Raw genomic sequence first — 19,056 nt, 5'->3', positions numbered from 1 at the left:
TTGACATATAGAGAGAGACAACAAGTCAATTTTTCAGAGTACCCTGAGAGAACCCAGAGAGAACATGCAAACTCCACACAGAGAGGATCCTGTCAGATAGGGATTGGAACAAGGAACCCCCTTGCTGTGAGTCAACAGTGCTAACCCCTGCCCCACTGTGCAGCCCCAGAAATGCAAAAATGTTCAAAAGGAATTGAATTGCTGCGTCCTTGCAACTCCAGCTGCTCTTGGGTTGGGATGACATGCAGAGTATCTGTTTCATTTCTGCCTGAAAAACTCTGCATATTTTCTGGTGAATATATCAGAATGTGATCTCATGGAGGGCCTACTATCATTACCATCTCATTACCTTGTCAATAAGTTCCTATTTCTTCCTTGTGATGACATTTAGTAAAGCAGCAAAGTGAGTTTTATCCTATTTCCCCTAGTGGGCAGGTGCATGTGTGTGTTTTTTAGAGTGTGTGTTCGAGTACAAGACAGTGTGAGAGTTTTAAAATGAGAGGTTGAAATCAAATATTTTGGTCATCATTTTTATCAATGTTTCAAATTTTTACCGCTTTACCTTTGTCCATGTATGTGCATCTTTTAGAACGTTTATGTATTAATATGTGCGTGTGCTCCTGTTACTATCTTATACACCTTTTGGGGTGTGTGTGTGTGTGTGTGTGTGTGTGTGTGTGTGTGTGTGTGTGTGTGTGTGTGTGTGTGTGTGTGTGTGTGTGTGTGTGTGTGTGTGTGTGTGTGTGTGTGTGTGTGTGTGTGTGTGTGTGTGTGTGTGTGTGTGTGTGTGTGTGTGTGTGTGTGTGTGTGTGTGTGTGTGTGTGTGTGTGTGTGTGTGTGTGTGTGTGTGTGTGTGTGTGTGTGTGTGTGTGTGTGTGTGTGTGTGTGTGTGTGTGTGTGTGTGTGTGTGTGTGTGTCCATCTGATTGAGCTCAGTGATGTGTACAGAGTGAAGGGCTGCTGATGTATGGGAGTTAGAAAAAGGAGAAGGAAGAGGATTGATTCTGAGCTTTAAATAACACATTCCCCTCTCCTCCAGCTGAGTCCAGCAGACACATATCTGCCCCACACGTCACTCAACTCAGGTGGTCTCATAGGCAACCACTAACAGAGTGTGTGCCACAGTTCTGTGTGTATCTGTGTGTGTGCAGCCATGCCAGTAAGTTTGTGAAACAGGAGCAAGAAGAACGATCAGTTAATGTATTGCCTGCTCATTACTTGTCCTCTAAAGTGGCTAAAGCAACAGTATTAATAACTTGTGCTGATAAGTGGTTGCGTTTTCTCCTCAGCAGCGGAACATTTTTCCTCGAAAAGATTCGGAGCAGCGGTGAAAGATGCTGCACGGGAGCTTTCTTTTCAGTATGGGAGAACGGTTCACTCTGTCTCTTGGTAGCTTTCTGCTTGTCAAGCTTTGTGAGAGGTTATGTGTGAGAATACATCTGTGACAGGACGTTGTTTGGCTACACACACATGCACTCTCAATCTTATGTGGAAGGTATGGCTGCAGTTTCAGAATAAGCAGAAATATCAGCAGGGAGTAATGAACAACAAGCAGGTTATTGCCAAAGACGTCCTGACAGGTTCATCCATGTCCTTCTTACAAGGCTTTTTACGTAACAAACAAATAACTTGAGACACAAAATGAATTTGGAAATGAATTTTATTTTAAAACATTATTGATTTCTTTTCAGGAAGTTGTAACTGTGTCCACAGTAACAGTGACCTATGAAAGCAGGAATGGGTGTCTTGATTGCTGTACACCAAACTTCTTCTCAAAAATTTCCAGATGAGCTGCATCCGTGACACATCCGGCAAAAGATTTCACCCCAACTTAACTAGTGAGTTGACGTGTGAAGGGAACAGGTAGAAGTCAGAGATATTCACTGTGGGCGAGCAAGAAGACATGATAGCATGTATACTTTGCAACCCGTGAGCGACCGGTGCAATCATTGTGCATGTTGTGAAGCAGCTCAATACTTGTTTCTGCTGACCATGTTTTTCACTCTTTCATTAGCACTGTGAATAAATCCAATAACACAGCATTGATTTAAAGGCATCTGTCATTATAGCGTCAGGCTCATTTATTATGGCCGCAGCATCCTTCGCACATTATTGCCCACCTCAGAGCCCCCACTCCTGTCCCACAAGGGAGACTTTACATTTTGAAAACGTGAGCAGGCAGTCCTGATTTTTTCCAGAAATGTTCTAGAAGTTTTCATGTGAAGTGTTCATGCTGATGTCAGCCCTTTGATTGACTGGTATCATTTCATTGGATCTACTGTATGGGCTAACCAGCTTCTCACCTGGGATTGGCTTAGGCCCCCAGTGATGCTGCACAAGACAACCCCAATGAAGTGTAACTCAGGTAAAAAGCTAAAACACAAGATGAATAGGTTGCATGAATCTCTGCGGCACTTGATTCTGGATTTCTGCTCCATCACTGTCAGTCTGACACTGTCAGAGCCGATACCTTTACCTGTTAGTGTGTCTACGTTAGTTTAGTTGACTTCTTTGTCTTCACGTTCACTTTGTATTTGGGCTGTTGGCTTTTCTCTAAGCTTTCCTTTCTTCCTTTTATATATTCTGCTGCAATAAATCTGCCGTTCTTCAGAGCAGTGTTCTGTTGCACAGAAATAGCAGACCGCAGAACGCACTTATTGAACATTTGTGTTTGGGGTACTCAAGCAAGACGTGTTGTCTGACGTGTTTGATACTGCACACACCTATAATGAAATTAAAAAAAAACCCACACAATATCAAACACCTATCATTAAGGTAAAAAGTATTGATGCTGAACTAAATCCAGAGATGAAGACGACTACAACAGTGTCATGGTGATTTCTGCTAAATTGATCTGCAGACGACTTCAAGAAAAACATGAAAGCAGCTTTTGCTTCCATCTTATCTGGCCTTTCCATTTGCCACAGCTAAATAGCTGATGTGTTGCACTGAGAATAGTCCATAAGTGAGCGACTGGTGGCTCTAATTTAACTTCCTGTGGCTCAGAGATTAGCATTTAGCTGCTATTACTTCCTCACAGCGAGCATGAAGGGAGCTCTGCAATATTTGTTTGTTGTTTTCTCCCCTTCTTCTGCCTTTCATTTGCCTGCAGAAAAATCAAATTTGCTAAAAAGTTTATAGTTTCTGAACTTAACTTGTTTTACTATTTCAGTTTCCTGGGAGCTTGTTTTCTTATCCTTTATTTTTTCTATTTTTGCTGAGTTACAGTTCTGAGAATATCAGTGTTTTTTTTGGTGTTTTTTTTTACCAAAATGAATGGTTGTTTTTATTCCCCTAGGTAGTGATGCGTGGCAAGTATTAATACTTGGGCTTGGACACAGCAGTTTGAAATAGTTCATAACAATAAATTATCAGCGATGCATACACACAAAGTTCTGAGACTTGCACTTCTTCTCAAAGCTTTTACTTTTCTTTTTTTAGTAAATTGCTCCAGTAATGGTACTTCTCCTGTAGACTCTGTGGTGCACAGGGTTGGCAGAGTTTAATTGGCAGTGTGTTTTCCCCATGCTGGGTGACTTGTGGATGCTGCAGGAGAAGTAAACTTTCTCAGTACTCTTTTCTGTCAGGTGAGATAACTGCTCTCTGGTGACCATTTAATGGCCTGCACCTGTGAGGCATTGTGGAGCTTTTGTCTTGTCACCTCATTAGTTCCCTTATCCATGTATCCACTGATCAAATCCAATATCTTCCATTACTGAGTGGATGTCCCTTTAGTCACCAGAAACTTTCTCCATCACCTTCTTTAAGAGCTTTTTGACGTTGTCCAGACAGGATGCTTGCTACTGCTATTTTTTAGCGTGTGGAAGAAGCATCTTGAGACCGAGTGCTGGTGGAACAGATTAACTTTATACTCTATCAGAGAGAGTGACACAGCCAAGCCATGGGTTCAACCATGAGTATTTGCTGCTCATGGCCATAAGTGAGGGCTGAAGAGAGGATCAGTGGTTTGATGAAGCTATATTACCACAATCTGAGGCAAGCCCTTCAGCCCATGCATGTAACCGTATAGGTCAGCAGATTTCTGTGTTTTAACACAGTTTCTTAAAATAGAAAATACTTTATTGTCCACTTTTTGCATGCAGAATTTTGTCTTTGACTTGCATGTCTGAATACATTTACACAGTAAGTGTTACTTAGGTGCCTTAGACCCCGTTTCCACCAAGCATTTTTTTTTTCTCAGTGCCCCCTTGAGGAACTGTCTCATGGACTCCAAGTGCTGCAAACATTCAGCTGCTTCCGCAGTAGAATAAATAAATAAAATCCACACTCAACATGTAAACAGAAAAGCACCTCCCAGTGCAAACCAAGCAATTGCAGAACATACAGCGCATATTGAACAAGATCTGCATAGAGCAACACAAATGGAAAAGATGAAAAAGAGAACACTTCATGATGCTATTACACAACCCACACAGTATTAAATAAACATTATTCAGAATTTTGATTGAGGTGAGTCAAAAAAGGTTTTTTAAAACATTTCAGTTTAGAGACTCTGTATCGTCTGCCAGATGGTAAACATTCATACTCAGAGTGTTAAATGTGAGATGTGCAGTCTGTGCTTTAAGAACAGACTGCTCATATATCGACTGGAGAGAGAGGTTTTCAGTCCTTCCCATGACCTTCAAGGATGAGCAAGCTTCCTTTTGAACTGAACAGAGAGATCACAGTCACTTTTTATCCATGGGTTAAAAACTTCAATTAAAGCAACACGACTGCAGCAATTCAAAGAACAAAGGATCAAAAAGCAAACTGCGGCGTGCTAAATATTGTCAATTCAACCTGTTATGAATTAATTAACATTTCCAGTGTTTGTGCATGAATGTGTTTTTTGCATAGACTTGATCCGAGCAGCTCATCTCCCCCCTCGGTGTTTTCTGCAGTGGAGAAGTTTAAAGGGGATGTGTCACTTTGTATCACTGTCTCAAATATAGAAATTTAATCTGCTGATGCATTGTGGGTTTCATGCCAGAGAAGGGGAAGAAAGAGGAAGAAGACGAGGAGAGAGAGAGCCCCAGGCAGAACTTGTTGTGCTGTCAAGTACAGATCTAATCGACATGGTAGTTAGATTTGTTTTCTTTGTATTCCAAGTGTGCTAGACTAGCTTAGCATTATGAAATGAAAGAGTTAAAAAATAGACAGAGATTATCAATAGTGTTGGCAAATAGATGTTCGACCATGTTTCAAGCTGTTATGCTAAACTAAGCCAATTCCAAGGACAAACCGGGAACAAGTGTGAACTGTTGTTAATCTTGAACTGCCCACAGGAAGTGTTAATCTCTGAGTGAACAAAACAGGGAACCAGATCTTAAAACCCAACACCAGGAGCTGAATCTAGCTGCAGCTTACAGAAACTGACCCAGAGTGTGGAAAATACTCACGTTCAGTCCACATAATGTTGGCAGTTCCAAAGTGTCTTTGTCCTTTCAAATACCTCTAAATTAAAAGCTTTCCTCAAATAACTCAAAATTGTGTTTCTAACTTTTTGCAGGTATTTGGATCAAACCCAGTCGGACTTCCAGAATGAGGGAGAAGAGGGCCGACTTTGTGGCAGGCTGCCTGGGAGGAAGAGTAATCGCAGCTGGAGGTCTAGGTCAGCACTTCTATTCTTTGACGGCCCATTTTTCTCTTCTTTGTCGAACAGTTTCTTTTGTGACCGTCAAATGCAGAGCTGTGCTTTTCTACATTAATAAAGGAACCAGTGAAAGAAAGAGCACCTATTGAGATGTGACAATCCTTCAAGGTTGAAGGCACATCTCTGTGCTTTTAGTCCTACTTTTCTGGAGTTGTCAGGATTTACACCTCTCTGAGAGCATCCAATAATAACCTGTTTAGTGTTAAACTGTGAGTAAAGCCGTTAGCCTCAGTTGACTTCAACGCATGAAAAAACGCCTTCCTAACCGGTGTCAGTGCAGCCATCATTGCTAACAGCAGATAAAACACAGCCGCTCTTATTTATCAAACACCGTGCACACACATTTTAAATGTTCACACACATACACAAGATACAGAGTTAATTTCCCATTAACTTTCAATTTTCCCCTTGACTGAGCTACATTTGTTAAAGTAAATAAAGTGTGAAGAGAGACTGCGATGTTACAAATCAATCAGAGGGCCACGGTTGATCCTGGTAACATGCTTCTTATGAGATATTGACTTTCTTTGCTGTACTTCTGCATGCAGCAGCAAAATCACACACACAGAGCTACACATTACAGTACACTCAAACCTGCATCTACAGTGAAGATGAAACACCATGCCAAGCTTTAGGCCATGTCGTATAAATGGAAATTATTACACAGCCGTAAACTGCATTTGTTCTGTTGATGTCAGTGTGTTTGCAGCTTGCAGTGAACAAGTGTTTTTTTTCCAATGAGTCCATCCTTCTTTCAGTCGACATTTAGTGCATAGTGAGTTACGTCCGTGGTCTTACTGATATTATGTGCCACTTTTTGATCAAGCGCATGAAACCATAACAAACTGCTGTTTGGCCACACCTCCACCATACTAAAAGCCTCCACTCTGTTCAAGCGACAAACCTCCACCCCCCCCCCCCCCCCCCCTCCAGTTTGCACGGAAGAGATTAGCCCATGCAGCAGATAAAATTGCCTTTGGCTCCAGCTGCAATTGCCCGTGGCAGGCATTGTTGTGTTTGCAGGCTGATGTTAGCACGCTTTAGTTAGCTCATAGCTTCCCATTGCATCAGAGAATGACCATAATCCGAAAACTCCTACCTGACATTCACCTAAGCAGGGAGCAGGCTTTGTATTTACGTTCTATGTAAACCCGCCAACATCACAAAAACACAGCCAGCCGGACTCATTGTAAACAGTGATGATGACTCAGAGAGACAATCATACAAAACATACACTGGATTTCAGCTATATGTTAAAGATAAAGCTCATGATGGAAAAAAAAATGAAATTGACCTGTACATTATTCTGTGAAATGTACCTTCTGTGGTTTTCTTACACACTGCTTTTTTAATTCTGAATTTCCTCCACAAATCATGTCATGATGAAAATATTCTACCACCTTGTTGGGTCCTATCTTTCATTAACGTTAACAGTGAGACTCCCCTATTCCCTCACTAATATGTTCCTTCACTACGCCTCTCATCAGTGCTGCTACTAAACTCTGCCACTTCACATCTTTTTCTTCGACTATGAGCTGTTTTTGCCCGCTACAATCAAAGGGGGCTTACACTTGGCTCTGTCGTGCTTTTAAATGAATCACAGTCAACTTAAAGCGGGATTTGATTCAAGGCCCAAAAATATATTACAACATTAACAACAATTCCCACACAATCATTGTGCCAAGCTCACTGATTCACTACATGTGCATGAGTGTGCATATTTCCTGGCTGGTTGCATCATGTGTCTCTCTGTCTCTCTGCAGTCTGATGGGCTCTTTGAAGTGGAATGACTGCTCCATTTCTTATTTGTTTCAAACAAATAATTCCGTTTGTCAAAACATTTGACAGCAATAATGAATCTGAAGAAGTTATGTTTTCATTCTTTTCAACATGGAAAAAACTGTCACATTCAAAAGTTTAACCTGTACATGTGTGAACAAAAACAATATTCCTTCCCATAAATAATATTAGTGTGTCATTTTGAAACTGTTTGTGCATGTAAGCGCCAAAGAAAATATATGTGAATGCACTGACCTAATCTCACAGCATATGGGCTATTGACCGCAAAATAATAAATCTGTGCAATCTGATTCAGCTGGCCGAAAACAGCACTCGGTGGTGTTAACAGTTTTGGGCTCCTGGTTCTGTATGAGTTTGGTTCAACTGGAAAAAAGCATCAACAAGTTCCAGCTGCATCACTCAAGGTTTTCCTAATTCATTGAGAACTGACAGTAGTGCATGTTAGTTGGCAAATGTTTATTATTAATTAACTGTATGAACAGCCTAAACAAAAGACGAAAAAAGCAGGCGGAATTATGCTGTAATACTGCAGATGCATGCCTTAAAGGTCACATATTATACTCCTATTGTCTAAGTGTAAATATGTTTCAGAGCTCCCCAAACGTGTGTGAAGCTTCTTGTTCTCAATCCACTCTGATCCTGTATTTGATGTCTATAAACCCGTCTATTTCAGCCCTGCTCAGAACAGGCTGTTTCTGTGTCTGTAGCTTTAAATGTAAATGAGCCGTGTCTGACCACGCCCCTCTCTGGAAGGGCTTGGGTGTATTTTGCTTTCTTGCTCAATGCCCTATTGTTTACAGTGAGAAGGCAGACTCAAAGGGAACATCTCTAAATTCCAGAAACCTTTTTTTCAAAAATGGGGATAAATTGTTAGACACCTGTTTTCTTTGACCTTGCTCTGTAGGTTGATGCCTCATATTGCTTTACATATTTGACAAGGAGTAGATGGGTTTTTGTAGTCCACTACGAGATGCTGCAACTCACTTCATACTGTGTCTAACAGTATGACTAACAGTCAGTGGTTATTTTTCGTTTATTTTTTCTTCAACAGCCCGAAGTGTGGCCTGATATCTGGTCAATGTTTTTGTGTTTGCGGGTTTGTGATACAGAGACAGAGAGAAAAACACAAATCTTGTTATGGTGAGGGAAACAGTTGGACTTCAACAGGCAACAGAAAAAAAGAGAGAAGTGAGGATTAAGTGAGAAAGAAGGCTGAAATGGATGTGTTGAAATGGATGTGTGCTTGTGTGATTGCCAACATGAAGCTGGCAGAGAGAGGGAGAGGTCGACCACTATGTTATATATTTTCTGTCTTTTTGAACGAGTCTGGCTCACCATCTTATCCGTGTGGATATATTGTGCTTGTGAGTCATAGCTTGTTTATGGCACAATTCCAACAATATGCCTTTTGACTTGTGAAATAGGAGCATGCAGAATGCAGTTCTACTGTCTGTGTGTGCTAATATATAAATATTTTACAGGTTAGGATGAAGGGTTATAAGTGGATAGTTAAGATAAGCTAAGAAATAATTTTACATAAAAATACAATCACTATAGTTAAAAGCTGTACTTTTCAAATGTAGCATCTCACTGATTCTGTAGAACACATTTCACATGGACGGCTTTGGCTTAGATCGAGTCAGTCGTCTTTCAACCGAAAGGTCGGGGGTTAAATCCCCAGCTCCTGCAGCCGCATGTTTGATGTCCTTGGGCAAAAACCCAAGTTGCTTCCTGTAGTTTTTAGGCAGTTTTGAATTTTATATATGATAATATTTTTTATTATAAGGACTTGCGAAATTTTAGATGAAGTTAGCCCAAGCCTGTTTTTTGTTCATGCACACGAAACATCAGCAAAACAACACGTGACCTCGCTTAATAACATTCATGAGCGGTTCTGTACTGCGTTCTTTAGATGTAAGTTGTATAGTTTTTCCACAGGTGAGGCTTCTCTACTTCTCTGCTTTTAAAACACACAAATTGAAGGAGAAATGAAAGTGTGAGAGTTTGAGTCGGCAGCACTTGGAAAGTTCTTGCATTAAAGCCTCAGCTGTGTGTCAGCTGACGTGGAACGCCGGATTCAAACCGACTCGATGTACTCTATTGATGCTAATCTGTTAAACAATACTTTCTTCTCTGGTTCCGGTGTGTGGCCAAAAGCAAAACAGGTTTAAACTGCTGTACTTTCTGTGCTGTAGTGTATGCATTGTGTGTGCATAAAGAAGCAAACTGTTTGAACGAGGTGGGAAAACGACAGAAGAGGCAAAGAGCAGTACAACAGATGTTCAGAATTGGAGGGGGGGACAGAGGCAGAAGAAAGGAAGGCAGTTTGAGGCAGAGAGACATCAAACGAGAAACAAGAGGTGCCAAAACACGAGCAGGAGGGTTGAGAGGAGGAGACCTGTGGATGAAACGGTGAGGTGAACAGAGAAGGAGGACAGATCAGGGTGGGTTAAGAGCAACACAGTACAGACATTTCTCATATTTTTTAGGAGCGAACAAAGAATGATAATAAATTATCAGGATTTTTTTTAAAGGGCAGGAATGAATAAAACCTTATGGGGGCTGAGGAGAAGGGGAGGGATGGAGGTCAAAAGGAGAGGAGGGAGCAGAACGGAGGAGGAGAGGAGCGGCTGTTGAATTGACATGACGTCTGTGGGTCGTGAATCAAAGCAGCAACAGGAAGCCTTTGAGCAACCACAGCATCATAGGGAGTGTGTTTGTGTGTAAATGTGTGCAGTCACAGCTGTCGGTTGCTATGTGCGTCTTCATAAAAGATGATAAAGGAGCTGCGGTCTGAGCAGCTTTGAAAAGGCCGTCTCGGTGCTGCCACTGTTCTTTCAACAAAATGATGATAATAGTCCTCCTTAGACCGACGCAAACACACACACACAAAACACACACACACACACACACCACGCAATCCTCGAATCCATATTATTTGGGGACTCGCTGTGATGTGGGTCTCCATGGAAACGGCAACAACTTAGTGCCGGCTGATGTATAATGACAGTGAGCGTTGCACCTGAGGTGAAAACGATGAGACGAAGAGGGGGAGGGACGGAGGAGAGGCAGAGCACAGCAAACCTCAGAAACGTCTTGGTTTCTCTCCTGGAGCCATATTTAATGGAGTATATTTAAAAAATTTATACCCTAACACATTTGCATTCGATGTTCTCTGTTTTATGATTTTCATTTCTAAATGGTGTGGAAGAATAGCTTTTCAATGAACAGTCGCAGTGAATTGACACGTTGAACTGCACTTTGAAGAAAAACACTTTACTATACAATATGAACTCTGTCAGACCTGGAAGCAGGTAATCAGCAGTAATAGTGATTGCACTGTTAATTGAGGGAAGAACAGAAATAAGCTTTTGCATGTTGATAAAATCACACTGAGATACAGCCAAAAAACGTTATCCATTAGATGGATAGGAACTAAAGTTTGGACTTGATTCCTAATATATTTAGTTGTATTTATTTTTTACACTTTTGAGCTGGCAGAACAAGTTTGAAAAACATTTCAACTTCAAAAAGAGGACCATCTTCCTATAAAACCCTCCTCTCAAAGTGCAGTCTGTGAAATCCTTCAATGCATCCTCAAACAACCTCCTGTCTTCTTCAAGTGTGTCTTTGAGTTTTTACATTTTTTTCTCTACATTTTAACCATATCCACCTTTAATTTCTTACTTTTACCATCAAAGTGTTTGTTGGATTTGTCCTTTTTTGGCCAAATAAATCCATTTGAAGAAGTTAAATTTACAAGCTTCAAGATCATCTTCCATCAGCGTCAATGCAGCAAATCTGAGCGCAAGTTGCTGCCTTACAACAGATTAGAAATGGTCTAATTTTGGACTTTCTAACAAGTCCACTAAGTTGGGCTTTGGGCCAGCAAACCAGACTGGATCTACCAAGCCGCCTGCCAGATCACTGCAAGCCACTAGACCCGTCCAGAGACTTCTTGTCCAGACGTTTCCAAGTAAGATCATTCCAACTGTGGCTGCTGTGATGAAGGGTTGATGTGATAGAGCGACTAAACTTCAAATAAACTACCTGATTTCACTTTTTAGTTTGTCAAAAGTAATGATTCCCTTCATGTTAACTCCATCATTTAACCGTCACATATTCTCTCACTTTTGTACGTTGCATTCATCTAACGTTGTTTGCCATTATTCATTTATTCACGATAAGCTAATCTTATTTCTGTAGACATTATCAGTGCTCATTTATTCACCAATGATCACTATCTCTTTGTTATGAATATTCACCCTATGTCACATACGGTGTTGGTGTCATATTCCTGATGAAGAAGTTTTCAACTTCACCATGAGATCTACAATATTCTGTCATTGCATGTTTTGTCCTTAGTCGTCAAACTGGTGCTGAATATTATAATGTCATCTGTCAAGGGGCAAAATATCACCGGGTGCTCCTGTTGTTTATACAAGAAAGTATTATGAAACATTAATTCATAATTCACTTATTCACGTTACAGCCTTTAAATGTCAAGTTACTGTTGGAAGACGTGATGAGTCAGCATTAACGTGTCTGCCCTATGTGGAAACATAAAACAGCAAAAAGTGTATTACATCTTAAAAACTAAATATGGATTCACAATTAAATTCTTAATGTTCAAAAGGTAAAACTCCTTTTAAGTTAACTTTGTAAATGTACAAAATACTTTAGTCTTCATAAGGCCCATTGACGTTTTGAAGATCTGTTGACATTTTAAGGCGCACTATTTAAAGATTCAAAGGTTTTTATTTGTCACATTCAGGATGCACGGTGTTTGTGACATGTTAAGTACTTCTGTGCTCAATTGAAGTAATACTAAAAATAAAATGCAGTGCAATGTATTACAATAATATACAGTAAAATACAATCAATTGCATAAAATACAATAAAGGTTTAAGCAGAAGTTATAATTAAGTTATGGCTAATTTACATGCGCAATAGTTTTGAAGTCAATGTGCAATATTTATGAATGAATAGGTGTTGTCACAATGGTATAATAGGTATAAATTAAAACTAGTTCGACAGGCAGATAGATGTGGAAGTTCGTAATGGCCTCGTTTAAAGTGTTCAGAGTTCAGGGCTCTGATTGACGCAGGGAAAAAATTGATCCTCATCCTCTCTGTGCGTGTTTTATGACAGTGCAAGCATCTGCCTGATCTGAGTCATAAACAGTTTGTTGCCAAGGTGACGGGGATCCTTGATAACCCTTCTGTAGATTTGGTAGTGAAATTTGAAAGTTGGAGAAGTGAAACAACTCTATGCTGTATTTTCTAAACTAAAGACACAAACTTTGTGCAAAGGAAAAAATGGGACCCTGAACAATGTTTGAAGCTACCAGGAGAGTTACAGTTTGACTGCTGCCAGCCACACCATAACTTCTCTTGCAGCATTTTATCTTAAAATAATGTTACTATATTTTCCTCTGAGGACAGTTTGTGTATAGAGTTATGAACTTTTACCACATGATTTGTACATTTCCTACTTTCACATTTCTCTACCAAAACTCCATAGATCAGCTTTAATTCGATTTTAAAGAAAAACTATCTCAAAGTCCCAGCCCTGTAAAAACAAATCAGTTTGCAAGATGTCCTTGTGGAGTTCAGACACAGATGTAACATTCAGGATGTCAGTGCTGTTGTCCAACAGTTTAAAAAAAAAAAAAAAAACATGTAACATGTTAATCAAATAAATACTCAGTTTTTTCAAGATCAGATCTTTATGGCCCTTGTGTGCTGCCGTAGTCCATTTCAGGAACAGTACAAGCTTGAAATCTGTATTCACCCTTTGTTTTCCACACTGAATGAAAGACCTGGGTAGTGCTGATTTTTAAAACGTGTTTTTTCTATGTTGCAGGTAATGAACCGGCGCCGCTGGGCACAGTGGAGAGCTACAACCCGGTGAAGCGGCGCTGGGAGTATGTGGCACCTATGCCCACTGCACGCTGCTCCTCTGCCCTTTTGCAGACTAACAGCATGCTTTTTGTGATCGGCGGAGTCGCCCAGGGACCCAGTAATGCTGTTGAAGCCCTGTGTTTACCAGAAACAGTGTGACACAAGCACACACACTATTACACACAGAAAGAAATGCAAAACAAAAGTGATATTTTTTATTCACATATGTGCAGAAACACAAACGAATCACATATACTGGATTCCACAGCTGGCACTTAAATACTTTTCTACCTTTTCTGTCCAACTGAAGGACTCTCTCTTGCACTTGGATGTAAGAAGACACTTTTTCACATTCAACAAGCATTTTACAGACCGGGGGCTGCAGAGACAGTTTGTGACAGAGATGGTCGGATTCAGGATGAAGGACTTACGAGCCGACTGCTGCAACGGGCAAGGACAAACAACTGTCAGCTTTTCTACACTGAGGGAAACGTAGGAAGTCAAAATAATGAGCAAAAAAACAGACGCACGTACCCACACAGTGTCTGAAGAAACAACACGCCTTTGAACTGTTGAGCATTTTTCAGTATAAAAGCAGGGTACTTTTCTGGATAATAAAGGAACATAGGGCCATATCTGAATCTCATACGCTGCCTGCTGCAACAGAAAACCTGGACACTTTTCTATGACCTTACAAAAACTCTAAGTTGGGATTTAGTCAGTGGCGTTTTAGGAATGTGAATGTCTGATTTCTTTTTGTTGCAGTGTTTAATACATGAGGGTTACCACTGCTGTCAACAGCTACCACTGCAGCACATAAATACATTACCACTGCAAGAAACTGAAGCGACTTCATGTTGTTTCCTTTATTTGTAGAGTGAGAAGACTGTGGTTGAACTTGTCTTCAGCTTCATGTGCTGTACATTTATCCACCTGTGCGCTAACTTTTGCACCACAGCAATCGATCCCTAAATGGTCGTTTACCCTGCAGCACAGCGATGCAGTGACTTGTGCTGTGAATGCAGACTAACTCATACCTGCTGCACTGAAGCAACCCGGCAGACAAACAATAATCTAAACATCACATTCCTAACACATCATATTCCCCTCGAGTTTTATGATTGACAGCAGTTGTTTTTTGTTTGGTTGGTTTTTTGTTTTTTTTACCTCAGCTCAGTGTCAGTCTGATGATGATAGGAGCATCTTGAGATTATGATGCATCAGCAAGAATTTGAAGCAATGTTTTTCTTTCAATGTTTTTCTTCGTTTTTTCACTGAAATGAATTCAGATATGCTGAATCATTGCCCCAGGAAAATAATATTGTCTGTGTGATAAAAAGGTAACAGATTGTTGTGTTTGGCTAAAGGAAATGTCCACCAAAAATCATTCTGAAATGTAAAGTGTAGTCGGTGATCGAGTGTGTTTATGCTGAGGTAAAGCTTTGTGAACACGTGTTACAGGGAGAAAAGATGTTGTGTGACAGATTCAGTGACCTGTGGAGAGCAGAAGAGGTTTACCAGGAAACAAAACAATTAGCCTGTGCTGTGTTCGTTTCCTGCCATATTGGATGCATTTTTGTATCCAAGTGACTTTTCAGCCCCTAAATATAGAATTAAAATACCATAAAACAAGTACATTTTGGCTCAGCTACGATAGTAAGATAGTGTTAAATGCACTAATTTATACTTTTACTGAACTTAAAGAAGCAATATGCAACTCTGACACCTAGTGTTTATAATGGGTACTGCAGTCCAAATTCAAAAGCTTCAGTGTTTAGCCCACTCTGCATTCGGCTAGAAAACTTTCCACAGTAACTAATAATGAATTAATTAATCCTAGCTTGACCATGTTTTTGTTTTGGGCTCATTAGAAAAATGAAGAGGCTTTTTAGGTCAACCTTAATGATGATGATAGTTTTGATATACCGGTATATATTTTTTTTTTTCGTTCGATAATGACACTTTTAAGATGGTTTCTATACTGATTAGAATTCTCAAGAGCGGCCGTCAATGATTTGTTTTGCCTCTTTTCATTGCGTGTCAGCACCTGTGTCCTACTTAAATCTGTTTGTTTGCACTTACTGACATTATTTCGTTCTTTCTGGATCCTTGCTTGTGTCGTTGTTACTCTCTGAGGTATTTTGTGTTGGACAAAAGCGTCTGTTAAGTGATTTGTGGAATTGTCGTAGATTTATAGGTCGGGTAGAAATAGTAATATCTAAACCCGTTTGTTTGCCTTCTTCCATCACTGCAACATCTGGTGGTTTGCTGTTTGCGACTGTGTGGGGGTGCTTTAAATGCACCAACCTTCAAAAAAGAACAGACCACTCGGCACCAATCAAAACTTAAATGAGGGACATACTGGCTGCTGTGTTGTTGACAGAAAAACGTGAACTTCAATATTGCGTGCTCACTTAATATCTGATGATTTAGTAAGGTCATTTTATGATTAAATTCAGTAGATATCTTACATTTTGCTCCTTTAATAATATTAAGAGGTGAGTGTACCACAGGTTAAATATATCAGCCAACTCAGCAATCTTGTCCCAAGGTGCATCAGCTACATCTAAACAATTTGAAGCATCTGAATAAATGTTGCAGTTGAATGAGAATCACAGAGCTAATGGAATTTAAACTTTGTCTACAAACATAGGAAACTCTGAAGGAGCTTGTGCATTCATATTTAAAAAGAGCAGAGAGAGAAAAGGTCGATAACCCAGAGACACAGATAAGTACCGTTTGAGTAAAGAGCGCTATCTCTGGCCTCAAATAAGCCCTGTGTCTAACACACATGCAGGCACGCCTCTTTCCCCTGCATTACCCCGCGTCTTTTATTTCCTGGTCTGCACACACACTGGCAGGCCTTGTTAACAGAGGAAGGCATCTATTGCTGTGCACAGAGCTCTGAAGTTACGAGCTCAGATGAGATGCCAGTTGACAGTTTGTTATTTCTGGCGCCTCCCTGTGTGCATCTAATTGTGTTATTTGCAGCCCACGCACCCAACATGTACATAAATGTATGCATGCACACATAGCCACACATAAATACCTCAGCAGAGCCGAGAAAAGACCTGAGAGGTTAAACGCATGCTCATTTGGCTTTACTATCTGGCAATTATCACAAACACTTGGGCAGATATCAGAAAAAGTTTTGTCAATAAGAGGCTCTGTGGCTCGCCTCTCCAGCCAACTCTTATTAGCCTTCTTAAATCCACTACAGTTTGTGGGTGTTTGTCAGTGTGAATGGCTGTTTGTCAATGTTTGAGTAGAGAACGTGTGTAATTTTGTATGTATGCCTTTGGCTTGTTTTGCTGTGTTTCCATGACTCACACACTGAAGTTGATTACTTTAGGCAAACACCTCATTATTAACACATCCAATCAAAGTCCAATATTCACTTTTATTCAGATTTGTTGTCTCCAACATCTCCTGACAAAAATGGCTCTCTAGCTGCATAATGCTAACTTGCGTTCACAAGTCCCTACAAGTCCACCAGTGAGCCTTAAACCTTTTTTTTTACTGGTTAACTACTTACTGCAAAAATGTCCAGTAGTAACACCAGTTACGGTCTTTTTAACCTCATAGGTTAGCAACATTTTTAAGCTCATGAGTAGAGTTAACATTGGTATTAAGATTATATCAAGTGGATATGTCAGACCTTGCTGGTTGACATGTAAGCTTCCACTATCTTAAACTAGTACTGGTTCTAATAACCGGTGCTGTCAAAATCGAAACCAGTGCAGGAAACTGAAGCTTGAAATCAAGGATATATTTATATTCCATGCTTTAATTTTCTTAAGATCTACAGCTCTGAACATTAAGTGTTAATTGGACACATTTCACACATAAAAAGTTATTAATTAGACGAGTTCATGTGTGCCTGTGTTAGTATGTCAGGATTTATGGTTATTTGTGACTGCAGGCAGGTGTATGTGAGCTGGTTGTTTTGCTTGTTTGTTTGTATGTGTTCTTGCATATTCTTGACACTAAAACACACTTACTGTCTATTATTGTGAGAGCTGTCTGGAAGATGTACAGTCCCTCCTCGTGCAGTCTTTCTGTTTCTCTGGCTCCTCCATGCAATTTACATGTCACAGTGCAGGGGCACAAGGAATTATGGGAGTTTGCCAGAGCTCGAGCCCTCTGTGTCTCCACTCTCCTGAGTCCTCCTCTCTCTCGCTTCCTTTCTGACCCTGTCGTTATCAGACATTGCTGAGACAAGATTCTCCATAAATCTTGAATTCATACAGAAAACATGCCTCATCAGTCTGTTTTTCTGGCTCCTCATGCGGCGTGTGCTCATGTCAGGCTGTCTACCCCTCCACTGTTTGTGACAGCAAGTGGACAAACACAGAACAGAAGAGAAGGACGCTTCAGTCCGGGTAGAAGATGATTAGATTAGATGATGTGCTCTTACTGGATGACTTAAAAGCCAAAATTCACAGAAATCATTTACATGATTTTAACATGAAAATCAACCAACAAGTCTGAACAATCAGCAGAACCTGAGGCCCAGGGCAACTTTACAAGCAATAAGAGCCCCTAACATAACTACTATAGATCTGAGCAATGTCGACTGGCAACCAATACACAAGGACAAAACTCATTTTCAGACTTAATTTTTATTGTTCTAGATCACACTGATGACACTTATATTACCTTATATTTGAAGATCTGCAGGTATAGTTTGTACCTGCTTTTGCGAGGCACATTCACTCAGGTTCTGACAAGAAAACAAGCGTAGGTGCATTAAACAGAGTGAAGTTGGATGCTGGAAGTTGCTGACTTTATTGTCTTCAGTTGTAGTTATCCAGTGCATGATGATGTCTTATTTTTGACAATGAAAAGCCTCTTGATTTTTTTTTTTCTGTAATGTGGGCAACCTTGAATACAGTTTCCTAGGCAACGGGGAACAGTGTCAACACACCCACAGGTACTGTAGCATAACTGTGTTCCTCTTACATTGGCAGACGTGTTCATGTTGTTTTTGTTTCCTTGGTGGGCTTGTGATTGGTAATCAAAATATGTATCATTATTGATTCTATTGATTAGATTTTTGAATTAGAAACAACTTTTACTCTTTTTTTTGTCATTCTAATTGTTTGTTGACTGTTAACTTTTCTTCATTATCTCCCCCTAAGGTGTTGTGATGTGGATTGAGGTTGTGAGGTGACTGATGTGTTTATGGTGTCGTCCAGATCTGGTCTCGGTTCCTCAAAGTGCTTGTCAATAGTTTTATGTTCCTGCAGAGTTTCGCTTCACCTGATGTTGCAGAAAATATTTTTTTATTACAAAATACAAATATAGATCTGCTTATTTTCATCATGACGGTCAGCTGAGAAGCTTAGAAGTTTGCAAAACACAAAGGATACAGATAAGTGCAATACAGCGAAAAAATATATGGTTGAAGATGTTATATGTCGAGCAACAAGAAAGAAAACAGACGTGTTTAGTACAGAGACGCTTGTACACTTTATTTGTATTTGAATCTGTTGAGTGGTTTATGAGCTTTTGGATTCCCATGCCAAAATGGCCATTAAAACAATAAATGAATTTAAAATACTAATTTCGTTCAACAAAGTTTGTTTTTCATTCTGCTATCTAACCCGTTTCTTTCAAAGCCCACTGATATTTTAGGAAACTGAATCCCAGAATCCTCTCCTGTCCTGATCTGTGCTGTGCTGTTTCGCTTCAGGGTAGA

The 19,056-nt window shown here is 40.1% G+C and overlaps 1 protein-coding gene across 5 annotated transcripts in view; it reads left to right on the top strand.

The window, feature by feature from the left end:
* Positions 1-18,064, top strand: part of klhdc8b (kelch domain containing 8B) — a 160,115-nt gene extending 142,051 nt beyond the window's left edge. For 4 of the 5 annotated variants that reach the window (XM_079359071.1, XM_079359070.1, XM_079359072.1 and 1 more), the window contains 2 exons: positions 5,509-5,610; positions 13,318-18,064. In XM_079359071.1, the coding sequence (XP_079215197.1) occupies positions 5,509-5,610; positions 13,318-13,514 (299 nt within the window). In that variant the 3' untranslated portion in view covers positions 13,515-18,064. Of the gene's footprint in view, positions 1-5,508; positions 5,812-13,317 lie in introns of those variants that run through there. The other variant, XM_079359074.1, reaches the window with a different exon arrangement.
* The last annotated feature ends 992 nt before the right edge of the window (positions 18,065-19,056 follow it).

The sequence above is a fragment of the Symphodus melops genome (assembly GCF_947650265.1).
Source record: "Symphodus melops genome assembly, chromosome: 13".
NCBI lineage: Eukaryota > Metazoa > Chordata > Actinopteri > Labriformes > Labridae > Symphodus > Symphodus melops.
This window is presented reverse-complemented; position numbering and strand designations above follow the sequence as displayed.